Source organism: Lithobates pipiens, unplaced genomic scaffold, assembly GCF_037356315.1.
Source record: "Lithobates pipiens isolate NorthernLeopardFrog02 unplaced genomic scaffold, aLitPip1_a1.2 Scaffold_8, whole genome shotgun sequence".
Lineage (NCBI taxonomy): Eukaryota > Metazoa > Chordata > Amphibia > Anura > Ranidae > Lithobates > Lithobates pipiens.
The window spans coordinates 556,973,573-556,991,826 of NW_027507903.1; the positions used below are offsets into that span (position 1 = coordinate 556,973,573).

Below are 18,254 nucleotides of genomic sequence, written 5' to 3' on the forward strand. Positions count from 1 at the left end.
CTCATTAAAATAAGAAAAGAGGTTTAACCGTGATCTCGCTGCTGCAGGCCATGGGCGGTGCGCCATGTGATCAGTGTCCAGAGGATATTGCTGATCACAGATTGAGGTAGAGAGTCAATCAGCATTTTTTTTTTACCACGTGATCAGCTGTGTTTGGATGTAAACAGAAGCCGATTATCAGCAATCCTTTCCTCATACTGACAGCATGAGGAGAGAAGAGCACCGATAACCGGTTTCTCTAAAAGGGACATGTACACCGATCCCCAGGGATCACCCGTGCAGGGATCACCCGCCCAGGGATCACTATTGTGTGGAAAAAAAAAAAAAGATAAAAATGTAATCAGGTACAGTGCTGCATGACCATGCAATTGCCAAAGTGCGACAGTGCAGAAATCTAAAAATTGGCCTGGGCAGGAAGGGGGTAAAAAAGTGCCCAATAGACAAATGGTTAAAATCTGCCATAGGTTGCACGTTGGCTAACCATGTCACCCTATCATTTTCTTTTTAAAGCAATTCTATAACTTAAGCCTGGGTCCAATTTTTTTTTGGTTCAATCCAGCAGGCTGAAATGTAAAAAAATAAAAAAAAAATAAAAAAAAAAAAAAAACACACACACACCAACAACTTTGGAGCCTGAGAGTAGCTCGCTGTACTAACTATACAAGGTTAGTACAGCGATCTCCCCGATGAGCTATTGTGTTTTGAGAGCCATTGGCTAATTGCATGCTTGCTTTCCAGCATGCCCATTCAGCCGGCTTCTGTCAAGCAGACTGATGTACACATGGCCAAATTACACCAGCTAATATTTGGCTCGTGTGCACCAGGCATTAGAAGACTGCAAGGTAAACTCTGCCTATAGACATGAAACAAGAAAATCAAAGCGTCAATCCACAAATATATTTTACAGTCACAGAACTCTCTCTGGGTTCAGCTTAACTGTGACCTCTCTGTAGGAAATGGATTAACATTAATCTAATTGAAGGGTCTCCGGGATGAAAATCAGCAACACTGAAGACTGTTTGTGAAAATCCATTTAAGGCAGATTCATTCATATCAAAGACTGAACAGTTCCACGAAATAGACAGATGACGAATTTGTTTAAACTCTCCAATCTAACCCTCCATATGGCAGAGGAAAACTAGGGCACAGATATGTGATTTGGGAAAGCCAGATAATAAAGACATGGGCATACGTAGGCGTCGGTCAGCTGTCTGCCATTTGGCATCTGTTTAATCCGCACAGTGAAATCTGCTGTCCTTGCTGTAGCTAAAGAGTTAGGGTGGGCTAAAAGAGTAACTACTTATGTTGAGAAGAATACAATCCCATCTGGGTGATCTATGTACATGGCAAAGATATTAAAGTGGTACTATACCGCTTTTTTTAAACCTGCAAAGGTATAATGCGCTAGCACATTATGTGAAACTTACCTTAACCACCTTCCATACCGGACCTATTCTGGTACTCCTCTCCTACATGTAAAAATCAAAATTTTTGCTAGAAAATTACTCAGAACCCCCTAACTTTTTTTTTTTTTTAGCAGACACCCTAGGGAATAAAATGGTGGTCGTTGCAACTTTTTTTATCTTGCACTGTATTTCGCAACAATTTTTCAAACGCCTTTTTTTGGGGGGGCGGGGGGGGGGGGGGAACAGTTTCATGAATTAACAAAACCTTATTTTTGTATAAAGTAAAGATGTTTTACGCCGAGTAAATAGATACCCAACAGGTCACGCTTTAAAATTGCAAACACTCATGGAATGGCGCCCAAATTTGGTACTCAAAAATCTCCATAGGCGACGCTTTTTTAAAAAATTGTTTACAGGTTACCAGTTTAGAGTTACAGAAGAGGTCTAGTGATGGAATTGTTGCTTGCACTCCAACGCACGTGGCGTTACTTCATGTGTGGCTTGAACAGCGTTTACATATGTGGGCAGGACTTACGTGTACATTAGCTTAGCTACCAGGGACAGGAGTACATTGTTTCTGCCCAACATAGGATATGATTCTCTGGGCCTCACAACTTCTTGTGCCCCCTTGGTGATTAATATAGGCCATTGCTGTGGCATTGACGGATTGAATCCTGGCAGGACAATAAACTGAACATTCAGGCCCTCAGGACCAAGTGCTCTGCCTGAATTTCTAAAATTTTAATGGGCAAGGCCATTTCTCTTGGACAGTTGCCTCTTTCAGGACTGTTCCCCAACCTAAACAAAAAAGGTTGGCATATGTTGTTACTATTTGCCAGGTAACTGAAGGATTTTCCCCTGGCTATTAACCTTAAACTGAGGCTTCGGTTCACCCAGCCTACAGCACCTGGTATTTCTAGGTGGTCTCATCCGGGTACTAACCAGGCCCAACCCTGCTTAGCCTCTAAGATCAGACGAGATCAGGCGCTATCAGGATGATGTGCCCGTAGGCTTTGGAGTCAAACACATTGGGATTTAGAGCTTGAAGCCTTTTGTTTCAAGCTGATGGGATACTGTTTTTAAGCAGTCTTGATGAAACTGAGCATAAGAAATGGCCTCGAATGAAGTCACCATCTTTCCCAACAACCTCATGCAAATTTGAATAGGAGAAATTCATCTTGCTTCGACCACCTAAATCGGTTCCTTTATGGCACTGATCCTTTGCCTGGGGTACGAATACCCTTTTCTGGGTGTACCTATTATCAGACCCAAGTATTAGGCTTATTCATGGTTTTAAAGAAGATTTCTCCTAGATTGAGATTCCGACCTAGATATTCCAGGTAGTTATAATGTGCTGACCATACTTTGGTCTAAGCAGGCTACCGACTGGTCCATCAAGAACAGATCGACTAGGTAAACCATAAATCATACCTTGGGCTCTCAATCTGGCTAGAAGAGGAGCCAGAACCTTTGTACTCGAGGTGCAGTAGTTAGATCGGAAGCAGAGCTACACACTGGAAACTAAGATTTTATAATTTGAAAAGTAGATATTACTAGTGAGCGAGGAAATGGGCATATGGACATATGCATCTTTGACGTCGATTGACTCCAGAAGTTCTAGTAGGAGGGAGATAACCGATTTGACTGACTTCATGCAAAAAATAAGTGGTTATATTCAGGAATTGAATTTAGATTTTTGAGATCCAGAATATCCATTTGGATTTAACCAAACCCCAACCTCTGCTCTTACATGGGGGCCACCATGAACATTTTTTTGCCAAAAGATGGTCCAATGCTTGAGAGAAAGACTTTTTTCTCTGGATCCTTAGGAACGGTTGATCTGAGAAAACGAGGAGATGGAAACTCTTGGAACTCCAGTTTGTACCTTGGAGTTATTGAGTAAGTCCCCCATTTGTCTTGACACTCCTCCTGCCAGATCCCTGAGAACTGCAGAAGAACTGTCCCTATTGAGCAAGCAGGGGCACCTCCTCATAAGGAGGCTCAGTATCTTGTAGGCTTCCTCCCTCAAGGCCTCTTTTGTTCCTGGGGTTAAACCTGAGGATTACCTTTTGAATCTGATGGCGGAAGCCGGCGTGACTGCCTGGAGGCTGATGCCCCTGGCACAGAAGGAGCTTTGAAGTGAAAATACATTTACTCATTCATTTAAATGGCAAAAGGGGTACTTTTTCACTAGAAATTCTTTGGCTATATTATCCAAAATATCCCTAGATAGCCGTTTCACCGCAAAAAGGAAGACTAGCCAGCTCCTTGCACGACGCATAGCGAAGGGCGCAAGGCATAAAAGGATAGAATCGGTCATAGCAACTATTGCAAACAAAGCTGCTTCCTGGGCCTTCTGAGCAGGATAACCTTGAACACCTGTTTAAATTGGTCTCTCAAAGTTAACCAATTACTGTCACACTTTTTTCTTTAAATAGGAATTCTAACCTTTTATCCGTTGGATCCCTAGGTATTTGAGTATTGTCTGTCGGACAAGTCAGACTTATTCACAAAGGATATAGTAGCGTTAATTGCACGTATACTCTACTTAGTGAATTTTCTCTACCATAGGATAAAGTGTGAAAACTTTTTAGAAAGGAAAATAATAATGTTTATCTGGGTGATCCTCCAGATACAAAAATGCTTTTCCAACAATGAATGGACAGGAAAAGGCATGCACAGCTTGAGGAGGCTTTAGCGAACCCAAACACTCAGTTAAGGGTACATAAAGGCGGATCAGATCATTCAGCAAGTAATTGTACCATCAATCTTACAGATTGTGAAAGCTGCAAGACACCTCACAAGATGAGTCATCAGCCTCACCATGATCCCCTGAGGAAAATTAGTCTTCTGCCTCTAGTTCCTCAGTTTGAGGGTCCTGGGTAAATGGAAGAGAACCTGTCACATCTGGACCACACTGGGATGCGATTAAGGTCGCTATTTTTTAAACCTACCATGGCTGAGGTAAAAAATCTTTAGCAAAATAAACAGGGGCTGCAGTGTTGAAAACAGTTGCAAACATTTCATGGCCCCAATCTCAATCTGACCAGCCACCCTCTCTCAGGGAAGGATGCCATTTGTAGAGTAGGGCTTGAGGGAGACCCTTTTGGCTCCTTTTTTGGACCCTCCCCCTTCTGACCTTAGCCCGATGTACAAAGCAGAGGTACTACTAGAAGAAATCGCATCCATTGCATGAGCAATAGCCCAGCCCTGCCGCTGCTATTAATGCTCAGCCTGATGCAATAGTAAAATGTGTCAAAAGGAATGCTTGTGTCACCAAACCTCTTTCATGCCCCTCTACCAGTCTGCAGCAGTAATAATGGTGCTTAAAAAAACAAAAAAAAAAGTAGGATGGAACTCCGGACTTTGTGAAAGAAGGTCTGGCCACAATGGTAGGGTCCATGGGTCCCCTACTGCAATCTTTACGTTTTTTTTCCCCGTTTCTGTTTTTCTCCTGACACTCTTCCTTGTGAAAAGGGGGAGAATACAGCTCAGTTGGGGGTGTCTGGTGAAGAGAAGACCCTTCCCAGAGGTCTTCTCCTGGCTGGAGAGAAAAAGAAGCCTGTTGCTCCAAACACAGCGTGATCTCTTGAGGAAGCATGAGAAGGTATGTGCTCCATACAGCCCCCAAGAGTGACAGTTAGGCATGACAATATTTACTAACTAAAGGAGACATTTCATAAGAAAAATCAAAAAATTTCTTAGAGAACTCCACCTACCTTTTACCAACGCAGGATTTTTTGTGGTAAAAAGCAACAGGCCCAGTCTTCACCCTTCAAGGTGGGTTCCGTTAAACCTTCAGGAGCCGGGGATCCACGGGGGAAACCCACAATCCTGGATCTGTAATAGCACCTCCGCCAGTAAAACTTTATGGCCTTAATACCAAAAGTACTGGATCCTGGGGTCCAGCTCTATAAAAAGAGAAGCGTTTACAGGCAAAACCTTGTTTCTTCAGGCACAAGGCCTTGGTACCATTCAATTCGGCCTAAAAGACACTGAATGGCTCAGGCTGCATAGCTAGCCCCAGCAAGGATTTCTCCGGTGGAGCTCAGCACAGAACATCTTCACTCGTGACCAACACCTTAGACACTGGCGAAAAAGGCAACTTCCTATTTGGGGTTTGCCAGTGTCCATCACCTGAAGGTGGCCTATAACTCATAGTAATTACTATGGCTCTGTGTCCCATGATGTACGATTAAAGAAAGGAGGATAGCTGTAGCTGCAGGCATCAGATATTCCCACTAAAAGTCAAGGACGTCCTATCATGGCCTTGGGCTGGAAGTGGTTAAAATGAAGCCCTCCAGCATCATGCCATCACCGCTCACAGGGCTTCCATCTACACCTGGTCTTCCTTCCATGCCGGTGGGCTCTGGTCCTTTTATTGGACAAGCTGTGATGAAGTCACAGGGCTCTGAAGAAACAGCACGGTATGACGTTCTTCACAGCACATGCATCGGTGACATCACCAGCGGCTTCACAAGTAAATATCTCCTAAACGGTACACGTTCAGAAGAGATTTCATGTACCTATAGGTAAGCCTGATTATGGAGTTTACGCCCACTCCGTTTCTTAGTAAAAAGGCTGTATTTTTCTGGAACACGGATTCTGGAATTGGACATCTGTGTTCAATATAAACCTATCCTCCATAACTTTTTGCCCATTAACGTGTTACAATGGCATCTGAAAGTCCCTGGGCTATATTAGGCAGCAAATAAATATGGTTTCTGAAGATACATTGAAAACAGGAAAAACGGCCGTCACAATTTGTTGCGCATGGGGCTGAGTAGCCGCAGACCGGTCAGGGTGTCCACATCAGAAATGGACCACAGCTCCAAGGAAGAAGGTGGCCTGGTCTGATTCATGTTTTCTTTTCCATCATGTAGATGGCTGTGTGTTGCTTACCTGGGGAAGAGATAGTACCAGAATGGAAAGCAGGCAAACTGGTGGCGTTTGGCCATGTTCTGCTGGGAAACATTGGGTCCCGCCCTTCACGTGGATTTTGCATTAAGGCCCATACACACGGTCTGACTTTTTGACAACAAACATGCAAATTAGCTGTTTTGGAGCAACATCCGACTGTGTGTACGCTCCATCGGACAAACTTTTTCTGTTTTCATCTGACTTTTGTTGGCTGTGCGAACGGACAAACTTTCTGGCAACAAAAGTCCGATGGAGCAAAGTCCGACCGTGTGTACGCAAAAGCATCGGACTTTTGTACAAGGTACAAACACGCATGCTCAGAACCAATGCAAAAGATCAGACTACAATACAGAAGTTCACCAAAGGTGGCGCTGGAGTCATTGAACGTCCTCTTTTGAAGCGGCGTCAGTACGTTGTGACGTCATTACGTTCGTGTTTGTTGTCAAAAAGTCCCACCGTGTGTATGCAATACAAACTTGTGGACCACGCCCTTTGTACAAAAGTCCACGGAAAAGTTTGTACAAAGTCCGACCGTGTGTATAAGGCTTTACACATACCACCTACCTAAACATTGTTGCCGACCAAGTACACCTCTTCACTGAAATGGTATTCCCTAAAGGCAGTGTCCTGTTAGCAGAATAATACTCCTTGCCACACTGCAAAATTGTGTAGCAGGGAGCTGAATATATACATATTCCAATCAGAAGACACCAACATTGCTACAGTGAGATGGTTTTCCTCTAGTGGCAGTAAAGGCTGTCATCACATTCTGCTAACAGTGATTAAAATCAGGCAGCAAAGCATACAGGGAAATTGTAGTCCCATGGCTCAAGTGACAAGTTCTATTGAACTGCTGGGAAACTACATCTACCAGCCATCTGGCAAAAAAAAAAAAGACTGCTTGGAGAGACTATAAGAGGGATGAATTGAGGCCTGGCGTGCTCCCTTGGGACCAGTGTGGATCTGCATGCAGGGAATCTGTAAAGTGATAGCTGCAGCTGAGTCGCAGCCTGCTAGTGGAGATTTATCCAGAGAATATCTGGAGGGACCCCTGCGGACAGCTCCCTTCGACTGTTCGGCGGCAGTCTGAATGCCGCTCTTATCCCATCCATCCAAAGGCTTCAGATTCATGAAAGCCAAGGCCGGTGTGGCGGAGACCGGATGTCATCCCTTGAGCCACATTCCTGAGAGATCATCATCGCCTGTTCCAATTGGGCAATGGCCCCAGTCCTATAGACACTGTATATAGACACCATTGTCTCTTGTACCATTGTGCTCTTTAGCTGCAAGGATCTAACCTGAACCTTCATAGACACTATATACAGACATCTTTACTGTCCATGGTATGCTGTTGCTTGTAGTGCGACAGAAAGCAATATCATTAAGTCAGTGATCACTGTGAAGTCAGTTCTAAGTTTATTTAAACAGGAAGATTGTTTGCGGTTATTCACAACTGATTAATTCAGCTACTTTGTTTTATCATTCAAAGTCTCATTGCCTGCAAATAAACATCAAAGAGCTAGCTGAAGAACCACCGGATTGCCAAACAGCGACACAGGACTACCTTACCTCCGTCCCCACTTTAGGGATTAGTCTTTTACTGAAGCTCATAGAGCTTTAAAAAACACCAAGAACGCTCTGAAAGAGCAGATTGAATTACATTACAGTTTTCTTTGCAAAGAGTTGTACTTGTTTATTTACTGTTCTGCCTTTATGTGTGAAGGAGCAGTAGAGATGGGTCTGACACTGATGGGAGCCATTCCTCTGCTCTCCTGTAGCCTGTTCACACAGGCATTAGATGTGCTTGGTTGAGCACAGAGGAGATTGTTCTGATTGATAAAAATGTTCAATATTTGATATACAATTACCATTCGGTTATTGATTGCGTTCCTATAACAGTTCACATTGATCACATTTGGATGCTTTTGTCTTCTCAGTAAAACATACCTTTTGGTTTACCACAGTTGTGTTTCTTCTCTACTACTAGGCTTTGCACTACTACTCCATATTACATGTGCCAGAGGGGTTGGGACTGTTTTTGGGGTTGAGAGGCAGAGTACGGAACCAAATATTTAAGTGGCTCCTCCGGGGGCAGCGCTACAATTGGCTCAAGAATGGTTTGAGGAACTTGGTCTCCAAATTCTCAAGATCTCAATCCAATTGAGCATCTGTGGAAAGTGCCAGAAAGACAAGTCTGATCCATGGAGACCCCACTTCCCATATTACATGACTTAATGGATCGGCTACTGACAGCTCGGTGCCAGGTAAAGCATCTGGGCACACTCAATATTTTATATGAGGTTGAATTTTAGACAGGAGCCAATTAACCTACTAGGATTACTTTTGGAATGTTGGAGGAAAATGGAGTACCCAGAATAAAAACCACACAAGGAAGAATATATCCAGACACTTGTAAATGACAACTAGAACCCATGTTCAGCTTTAAGAGATGATGCTTCACCATTTTATGCAATTTATCTTTTAGACTTTATATAAAGCCATCATCATTTGTGGCACCATACAAGCATTACAAACAAGAGTAAATAATGGAGGTACATAGAAATACACAAGATAACAGGTATAAACAATGGTACCGTAAAACCCATGCAACAAAACCGAGAGAGTGTCGTGTTCGTAAAAGCTGGCATTCTAGCGTAACAGTCCAAACAAGAGGTGAGGAAACTGTACAAAAGATACGAGCGTGTGACTCGCTGGAAGCCGCAGACGAGTGAGCGATGACAGATTATCTTTGGAGCGTGCAGCAGATATCCTGTAATACCAAAATGCCCCATAAATAGTAGACCATGGTTGGAGGTTCAAAGTGGACCTTTCAGGTTTTTTTTTTTGTATATTTCCTTAAAGTGGTAGTAAACAGACTTTTTTTTTTTAAACCTGCAGGGCAACCTTATAATGTACTAGTATACATTGCATACGAGCGCATCGTGTGAAACTTTCCTTAAAACAAAGCCCTCCAGCGGTGCGCTATCAACGCTGACATCTTCTCCTGGTCTTCCTTCCAGGTTCTGGTTTTCTGATTGGACGAGCCGCGATGACGTTACTCCTGTGTGAGCGAGACACGGCACAGGGCTCCGAAGGAACGGCACAGGTATGCTGCGCCTTAATAGTGCATGCACCGGTGACATCCCTGGAGGCTTCACAAATAAATATCCCCTAAATGGTGCACAGTTAGGAAAAGCACTTTATTTTTAAAAGTATTGGCACGCCTGCCTTTACACACACATGAACTTTAATGTCATCCCAATCTTACTCCGTAGAGTTCAATATTGAGTTGGCCCACCCTCTGAAGCTATAACAGCTTAAACTCTCCTGGGAGGGCTGTCCACAGATGTTGGACGAGAAAGCCTGGCTCACAGTCTCTGCTCTCAAATTCATCCCAAAGGTGTTTTATCGGGTTGAGGTCAGGACTCTGCAAGCCAGTCAAGTTCCTCCAAACTCACTCATCCATGTCTATATGAACCTTGCTTTGTGCACTGGCCCAAATCATTTGGTGGAGCCGGGGGGGGGGGGGGTATTAAGGTGTTGGGTTGTTTTTCAGGGGTTGGGCTTGGCCCCTTAGTTCCAGTGAAGGGAACTCTTAATGCATCAGCATACCAAGACATTTTGGACAATTTCATGCTTCAAACTTTGTGGAAACAGTTTTGGGGATGGTCCCTTCCTGTTTCAACATGACTGTGCACCAGTGCACAAAGCAAGGTCCATAAAGACATGGATGAGCGAGTTTGGGGTGGAAGAACTTGACTGGCCTGCACAGAGTCCTGACCTCAACCCGATAGAACACCTTTGGGATGAATTGGAGCGGAGACTGCGAGCCAGGCCTTCGCATCCACATCAGTGCCTGATCTCACAAATGCACTTCTGGAAAAATGGTCACACATTCCCATAGACACACTCCTAAACCTTGTGGACAGTCTTCTCGGAAAAGTTGAAGCTGTTATAGCTGCAAAGGGGCCAACTCAAAATGTGAGCTCTGCAAACTAAGGCTGGGATGCCATTAAAGTCAGGTGTCCCAATACTTTTGACAACAGTGTATTTACTCTACCTATACCCATTTCTTCAAAACATGTCTAAGCGCAAACGCGGCATGTAAACACGGCAAAACTGACGTTTTAAACGTGAGTTACTATCTGTCACGTTAAATCGTTCAGGAGAGGTTGTAAAAACATCCCGTGTACATTAAGCCTTAGGAGTAAGAATGTCATGCACCAACGATAAGCTGTCAAAGAATCCATGCTGTGTGCATTTCCCTGGGGCGCTCTATATCAGGGTAGCAATCAGGTCTTTAGCTGGGAAACCAGTAGTATGGCACAGGTCAGGCTAAGATTAGATTAGTGTGTATTCTCATGACAGATCCAAACAAACATTTCACAATCAGAAGAATGTTCACCAGCAGAGAAAGGTGCCTAGCCGGAGGATAATGAGCTAAAAATACAAGTGCAGTCAATATAAAAATCTTTCACATTTTTCACCAACAAGGATGTCGAGTTCTCACCTTGGAGTTAAAAAACCTTTTAATTATCGCCTCTCCCGTCTCTTTCCTCTTCTCATTTGCGGACACTTCGTAGTTTTCCTGTAATGGGAACAAAAGTCAGAAAATTAATACATTGATGTCACAAGCTCAGAAAGTCAAACTGGTGGTTGCCGGGGGGGGGGGGGAAGAAGAGGATACCCCAAAGGTAACTAGCTGCTGCCGTAAAAAAAAAAATATGATATCCCTCTTCAAAGTTAGGATGTATATCGGCATACGGCAGCCCAAAAGTGGTTAAACGCACAGGGGAAATGCACCACATAGCACAAAGGCAGGGGTGGTGTCCAGTGTGTCCCCTTACCAGTATTTAGAGTTAGGGCCGCAGAAAATACTGGGGTGCCGTGATGAGGATTTGCAGCTTATGCATGTATTTGCAAAGGTGTGAAAACGAAATCCCTTTTAATGTATACTGTTAGATTTGGTTGGTTGCAGACTGGTTGGTAAGAGTTGGGAATTTGTTTGACATGTGTTGCCCTTCCAGGTGCTTCTTGCTGCAAAGACCAGTTATAGGTTGGGGCAGTGGCCATTAGTGTGTACTTTTAGAATCCTGGTAAGGGATGTACTGGGCACCTTCACTTCCATTGTCCTATATGCTGGGTGTCCAGTGTGCCCCTGTGCCTTTAAGGGACTCCAGGCTCACCTGCCCAAAGCGGAGTTTCCAGACATTAAAGGGGTTGTGAAGACTTTTTTTTTTTTAAATAACAAACATGTTATACTTACCTCCACTGTGCAGCTAGCTTTGCACAGAGTGGCCCCAAACCTGGTCTTCTGGGGTCCCTCGGCAGCCGTCTCAGCTACTCCCCGCAAGAACCCCATTCATGCGAGCCCTCTCGCATGGTGGTTAGTTCTAGTGGGCGTGTTTCTGTGATATACGGCCAGCAGCTATAGCAGCGAAGAGGACACCAGGGACGAGCGCAGCAGGTGAACTGGCTCAGGTAAGTAAAACGGGGGGCGGTATTGTCGGATGTTTTTTCACCTTAATGCATAGGATGCATCAAGGTGAAAAAACACGAACCTTTACAACCCCTTTAAGGTTGGTCAAAGCATTATTCTAGTGGTCACAGAGAGCTGGTAACCAGGCTATAAATTGCCCTCACGTGGATGTGGAGCTGGATGCATATAATCTGAAGGAGTGTCACTTTTCCTCACCTACAGCTCATCTATACAAAGCACGGCTGTTTGTGTCCCTTTCATCTATGGACTGAAATTTTGGGACATCACTAGCTGTGCAACTATTTTGTATGCAATATCTGTTTGAGTTTGTATTAGCTTTTGGGGTGCTAGTAGCTGTGTTCATACCTTGATTTGTTTATTTATTTTCCCCCCCAACCGCAGAGTTAGCCTTTGGCCCATTTTATCTTGCATTATAATGCATGCGTTTCCATTGTGTGTGGAGGCTCTCAGAATTTAGAGTTAAGACTGCATATAAAATAATGGGGTGCCATGAAGACGCTCTGCAGCTTACGCCTGTATTTACAAATGTGTGCAAACAAAACCTTTGTTTTTAATGCATACTGTTAGGATAATTTGGTTGGTTGCAGACTGGTTGGTAAGTTGAGCTGGGAATTTTCTTTGGTTTTGCTTGACATACATCGCCTTTCCATGTGCGCCTTACTGCAAAGGCCAGTAATAGGTGGGGGGCAGGAGCCATTTGTTTGCACTGTGGTTGCATGATCGGGAGTCAGTCCCACCAGTTCCCAATTAGTAAAGATCAAGAGCAGTTTTTGACAGCACAGTGGGCAGTGAGCACCCTTTCTGCACAGAAAGCTATGTGGTCCATAAATGCATACGTGTAGCATGTGAGCATTGAAGCCTACCCTCTTTGCCACCCCACACATGCACTACGCAGACAGCAAGAGGCTAAGGACGCATTGTAAACTGGGTGAAACTTATTCCAAATCCACGTTCCCCGACCCATAACTGCAAGAATACAAGGGGCAGCGGTAGGGTGGGGAATGCCCCGGCCGCAGAAGATTGGTCCATACAAGTGACAGCTTCCAGGCGGGCTTGGAAACGTGGGTTCAGATCCTAGTCCAAACACGCTCAAGCTCATCAAATGCAAAGCCCTGCCTCTACCAAGATGGCCGTATTTGCACAGACAGTGCAGAACAAGGCATGATACGTCAGCAATGGAGAAAAGATTGGTTGCAGGGAGACCAGAGGCAATACTGATTACTAGTTCTTTGCACTGTCTGCTTTTTTTTTGGGGGGGGGGGGGGGGGGGGGCACAACTTCCACACTACAATTCCTCCTCATCTTCGCTGTAGACCTACAGACTAAACTTTGGGCTTTAAATAGTAACCACTTGTTGAGAAAAATAAATAAAAACATTCCCCTCTGGGGTATCTATGTAAATTGCAGGGATTTTAACAAACGTTGTTGCAGATTCTTACCTTTTGTTACTCTGGAAAAATAGCTGTTTGTGTCCATGTACAAAGTAAATCTGTATGGGAGTGGTTTTATAATCATCAATCAGCTGCTACACCTGCAGGACTGAGGAAAGTTGCCGGATCTGCACTCCTTTAGACATGACGATTTTGCCCATTGGGAGTATTTCACCAAAAATAATTTTTTTTGTTGCAGGGGATGCCAAAAACCTGACTTGCAATTTAGACTTCAAGGAAAATCAGTGAGCCAATCACATAAGCAGGAAATGACAATTTCAGGGGGCGCGCTCTAATCTGTACAGAAAGCCTCCAAGTAGCCATATTGCACTGCATTTTACAAATTACAGCATTGCACATTAAAAGGAAAGGTCATTTTTAATAACAGTTACAACATGACTTGAGTCGCAGATGTATGCGCTACATTTTTTATTTGCCACCCCCCCCCCCCCCATGAAAGTGGGGTTACCCTTTAAATTCCAACTTTCACATGATAATTTGGATGGATCTCCTTACCGCTGAATCAAGAAATTGGATGCATTTGAGGAGGTGTTCCCTTGTTTCACAGAATTGACGGAAGAGAAGTCGCCCGATTGGCTGCTTCTCACAGAGGCTGGTGTAGTCCCTTTCTGCAAAGAAAAAGGAAGCTCAATGAGAACAGCAGGAATATTCTTTAGCAGAAATGCCAATCATTATATTCATTCATACGGAACCAATACGACAAAAGAATGACCGTGAGCCAATGCATGAAAACTACAGTATAGCAAAAGTGAAGTTGATCAGGTTTACCAGTCTTCTAGATCATTTATAACAAACTGCAGTCCAGAGGTTGGATGTGGCCCTTTGCTTGCCTTTATTCGGCCTTGAGGGCACCATTCCTCCCATTGACACCAACAGTGGGGTATTATTCCTACCAATGATGGGGCAAAATTCCTCCCACTGACACCAATGATAGGGCACCATTTCGTCCACACTGACCCCAACAATGGTATGCTATTCCTCGCACAAAAACCAAATGATGGGGGTACGGTTTACGCCCGCTGATGCTGGGGCATATTCTACTCCCAGTGGCCACAATCTGGCCCCCTAAAGCCTGACATACAGTTAACTGGTCCTTTGTTTAGAAAGCTTGGAGATCCCTGATTAACATAAAACCCCTCGCCGTTTGTTTTTATTAAAAAAAAAAAAAAAATTGCCTGATATACAATTAGCAATCACAGGGCTTAGGACTCTCTCCCCATCCCTACAAGAGAGCATTGCATGCCCAAGCAATTAGGAGCACTTTAAAAAAAAGACTCCCATTTGATAACTTGGATTTACCATGTGCATCCTGCTCTGAATTAGATGAGAAACCATTTCTACAGACTCCCTGCAGCTCCAACTCCCACCCAACATCTCAAAGCAGACTTGATGCAAATCTAAAGACCCTAAAAGGATCAGTCTAATGGAAGCCCCCAATGAGCCCTTCCCCAAACAGAGCAGCCACCAGCACAAGGGACACTTCCAATTCAATATACACTCACAGGACACTTTATTATTAGGTGCACCTTGCTAGTACCGGGTTGGACCCCTTTTTTCATTCAGAACTGCCTTAATTCTTCATGGCACAGATTCAACAAGGTGTTGGAAACTTTCCTCAGATTTTGGTCCATATTGACATGACAGCGTCACGCAGTTGCTAAAAATTTGTCAGCTACACATCCAGGATGTGACTATACCGTTCCTCCACATCCCAAAGGATCTCTATTGGATGAGATCTGGTGACTGTGGAGGCCATTGGAGTACAGTGACCTCCTTGTCATGTTCAAGAAACCAGTGGTGAGATGATCTGAGCTTTGTGACATGGTGCATTATCCTGCTGGAAGGAGCCATCAGAAGACGGGTACACTGCAGTCATAAAGGGATGGGCATGGTCAGCAACAATACGCCGTTGCGTTTAAACGATGCTTGAATGGTACTAGGAGGCTAAAAGCGTGCCCAAAAAATATCCCCCACACCATTATACCACCAGCCTGAACTTTTGACACAAGGCAGGATGGATCCATGCTTTCATGTTTACACCAAACTCTGACCCGACCATCTGAAAATCGAGACTCGGACCAGGCAATGTTTTCCCAATCTTCTATTGTCAAATTTTGGTGAGCCTGTGTGAATTGTAGCCCGGTTGTGGTGTGGTCTTCTGCTGCTGTAGCCCATGTGCTTCAAGGTTCGATGTGTTGATCATTCAGAGATAGTATTCTGCATACCTTGGTTATAATGAGTGGTTATTCGCGTTAATGTTGCCCATCATCTCAAACCAGTCTGCCCATTCTCCTCTGACATCAACAAGGTATTTTCCTACAAGCTGGCACTCACTGGATATTTTCTCTTTTTTTGGACCATTCTCTGTAAAACCTAGAGATGGCTGTGTGTGAAAATCCCAGTAGATCAGCATATTTTTTTTAAATACTTAGAACAACCAGGCTGTTTAAATTTAATTCTATCCACTTTCTTCCCCATTCTGATGCTCGGTTTGAACTTTGAGTCATCTTCACCAAGTCTAGATGCCTAAATGCATTGTGTTGCTGCCATGTGACTGGCCAATTAGCAATTTGTGCTACCAAGCAATTGAACAGGTATACCTAATAAAGTGGTTAGCGAGTGCAACTATCGTCACTTTTGCTTAAACGTTTATACTTAAGCTTTAACCACTTAAATACTGGGCACTTCAAGACAACCAGATGGCCTGGAGCTGCATGCAGTGATTGGTAGAATCCAATGACCCAAATGGCCATCTGGGCATACAGAAAAAAAAATTAAAAATAAATTAATTACCAAAAAAGGAAAGCCGAGAAAACATGAAATAGTGAGAAATTTCTCCAATAAACTGACAATATCAGTCAGCCAAGTAGAACACGCCAGACTAAATATAGAATTATAAATATATAAGGGTTTCAAATTTTGAGCATATTTAGTAAAAAGTCGTCTACCAATAGAGCCTGGGCAATATGCCAGGATGTCAAGAAACACGAAGCACAACAAGAACCGAGAATGTTTCATAAGATCCGAGCCCGGGAGGAGATGAGGGGAGAAGATATTCCACAAAGTGCTGCTGAAACATTCCCAGGAAACGAAAAGTCCATAAGCTCCCAGGAGATCAGAGTATTCCAGCATGAGTGTAGAGACCTCTGGATAGCAAATACCATCCTCTCTGCTTATAAGCGAGACCTCTCCTAGGACTTGTTCATACCTATACTGTCACCCCTCTGACTAGTGATCCGCAGCAAACTGATTTTTGGAGTGCATGTGACTAGCGGTGAGGAGGCAATACGTCACCTCACCTCCTTACTTCCAAGGACCTAGCCTTTTTCTGACATTTGTTGTTTACAGGTATAAATAAGTATTTTTTACTAGAAAATGACTTAGAACCCCCAAACAATATAATTTTTTTATTTTAGCAGAGACCCTAGAGAACGAAATGGCGATTGTCGTCTTTTATGCCACGCGATTTTTGGGCAGTGTTTTTTCAAAAGCTATTTTTGGGAACAAATGCACATGAATTTAAAAAAAAAAAAAAAAAGCTATTTTTTGTATAATATGAAAGATGTTACACCGAGTAAATAGATACCAAACATGTCATGCTTTAAAATTGTGCACGCATTAAAAATTGTCAACATCCCCCTTGCGATAATACAGCAGGACAGGTCCTCTTTATGGAGAGATCTGGGGTCTAAAAGATCCCAAATCTCTCCTTTGCCCTTTAAAGCAAAAAATAAATAAAAAAAATCATGTTTACATGGCCCGAGAAACAGAAGTGACGCATGAGCTGGGGTCGATTGGTAACGTAAGCCACTCACTTATCAGAAAGCCAACCACCTAAGGGAAAAAATTCATTTACTGAATGGGTCACATTTGGCAGCAGTACAGCTACAAGCATAGTCACCCTAGGACCTGGTTATTATAAAAAGGGCAAAATGTCTGAAAAAGAAAAAACAAATGCAGCTACCAAATCCAATGGCTGGGAAGGATGTGTTGAGAATGTATGTATCGGTGTATTATATATATATATATATATATATATATATATATATATATATATATATATATATATATATATATATATATATATATATATACACACACACACACACACACGGTATAGAAAATAATTCCCCCCCCCAAAATAATCAAATTTTGTTGCTTTTCGGCCTGAAATGAAGACCGTTTCCGTTTTAACTGATTGTCTTTACTCAGTCAGTACAACGTATAACATCCACGTGAAGGCTATAACCATCAACATTTTATTGCTATTGTGTTTTTGAAGTTTAAATAAAAAAACATCTATAAAATGTTGGTGTTCTATCTTACTTGGATCTTATAAGTTGTACTGAGTAAATACAGCTAGATAGAAAGAAAAAAAAAAGACCCCACACAACTGTTGTCTTCATTTCAGGCTGAAAAGCAACAAAATGCGATTTCCAACCACTTATTTGGAAAAAGGATCACCCCCCCCCCCCCCCCCGTCTGTATTTTGTTGGACCACCTTTTGCTTTAAATTACAGCCTTTAGTCTGATATGATAGGTCTCTACTAGTTTTGCACATCAAAATTTTGCAATATTTGCCCTCTTTGCAGAATTGCTCAAGTTCAATCAAATTTGATGGTGACCATTTGTGGTCTGCATTCTTCAAATCATTCCACAGATTTTCAATGGGGTTTAAGTCTGGGCTCTGACTAGGTCATGCAAGGACATACACCTTCTCCTTCAACCACTGTGGTAATTTTTGCTGTGTGGCAGAGGGAAGCAGATTTTCCTTAGGAATTTTACAGTATTTTGCCTCCTCCATTTTTCCTTCAATCTGGCCAAGCGCTCCAGTCCCTGCTGCAGAGAAACACCCCCATAATAAGATATTACCCCCTCCATGCTTTACTGTAGGAATGGTGTTATTTGGATGGTGATCTGTATTGGATTTCTGTCAGACATATCGTTTGGTGTTGAGGCCAAATAATTAAATTTTAG

General features: G+C 43.2%; 1 protein-coding gene and 1 pseudogene across 1 annotated transcript in view; both read right to left on the reverse strand.

The window, feature by feature from the left end:
* Nucleotides 1-18,254, reverse strand: part of LOC143960938 (G protein-coupled receptor kinase 5-like) — a 108,364-nt gene that overhangs the window by 34,654 nt on the left and 55,456 nt on the right. The window contains exons 3-4 of the mRNA XM_077469974.1: nt 13,773-13,885; nt 10,837-10,914 (exon numbers count right to left, since the gene is read on the reverse strand). Of these exons, the coding sequence (XP_077326100.1) occupies nt 10,837-10,914; nt 13,773-13,885 (191 nt within the window). The remainder of the gene's footprint in view (nt 1-10,836; nt 10,915-13,772; nt 13,886-18,254) is intronic.
* LOC143965387 (5S ribosomal RNA) lies at nt 2,302-2,418 on the reverse strand (annotated as a pseudogene).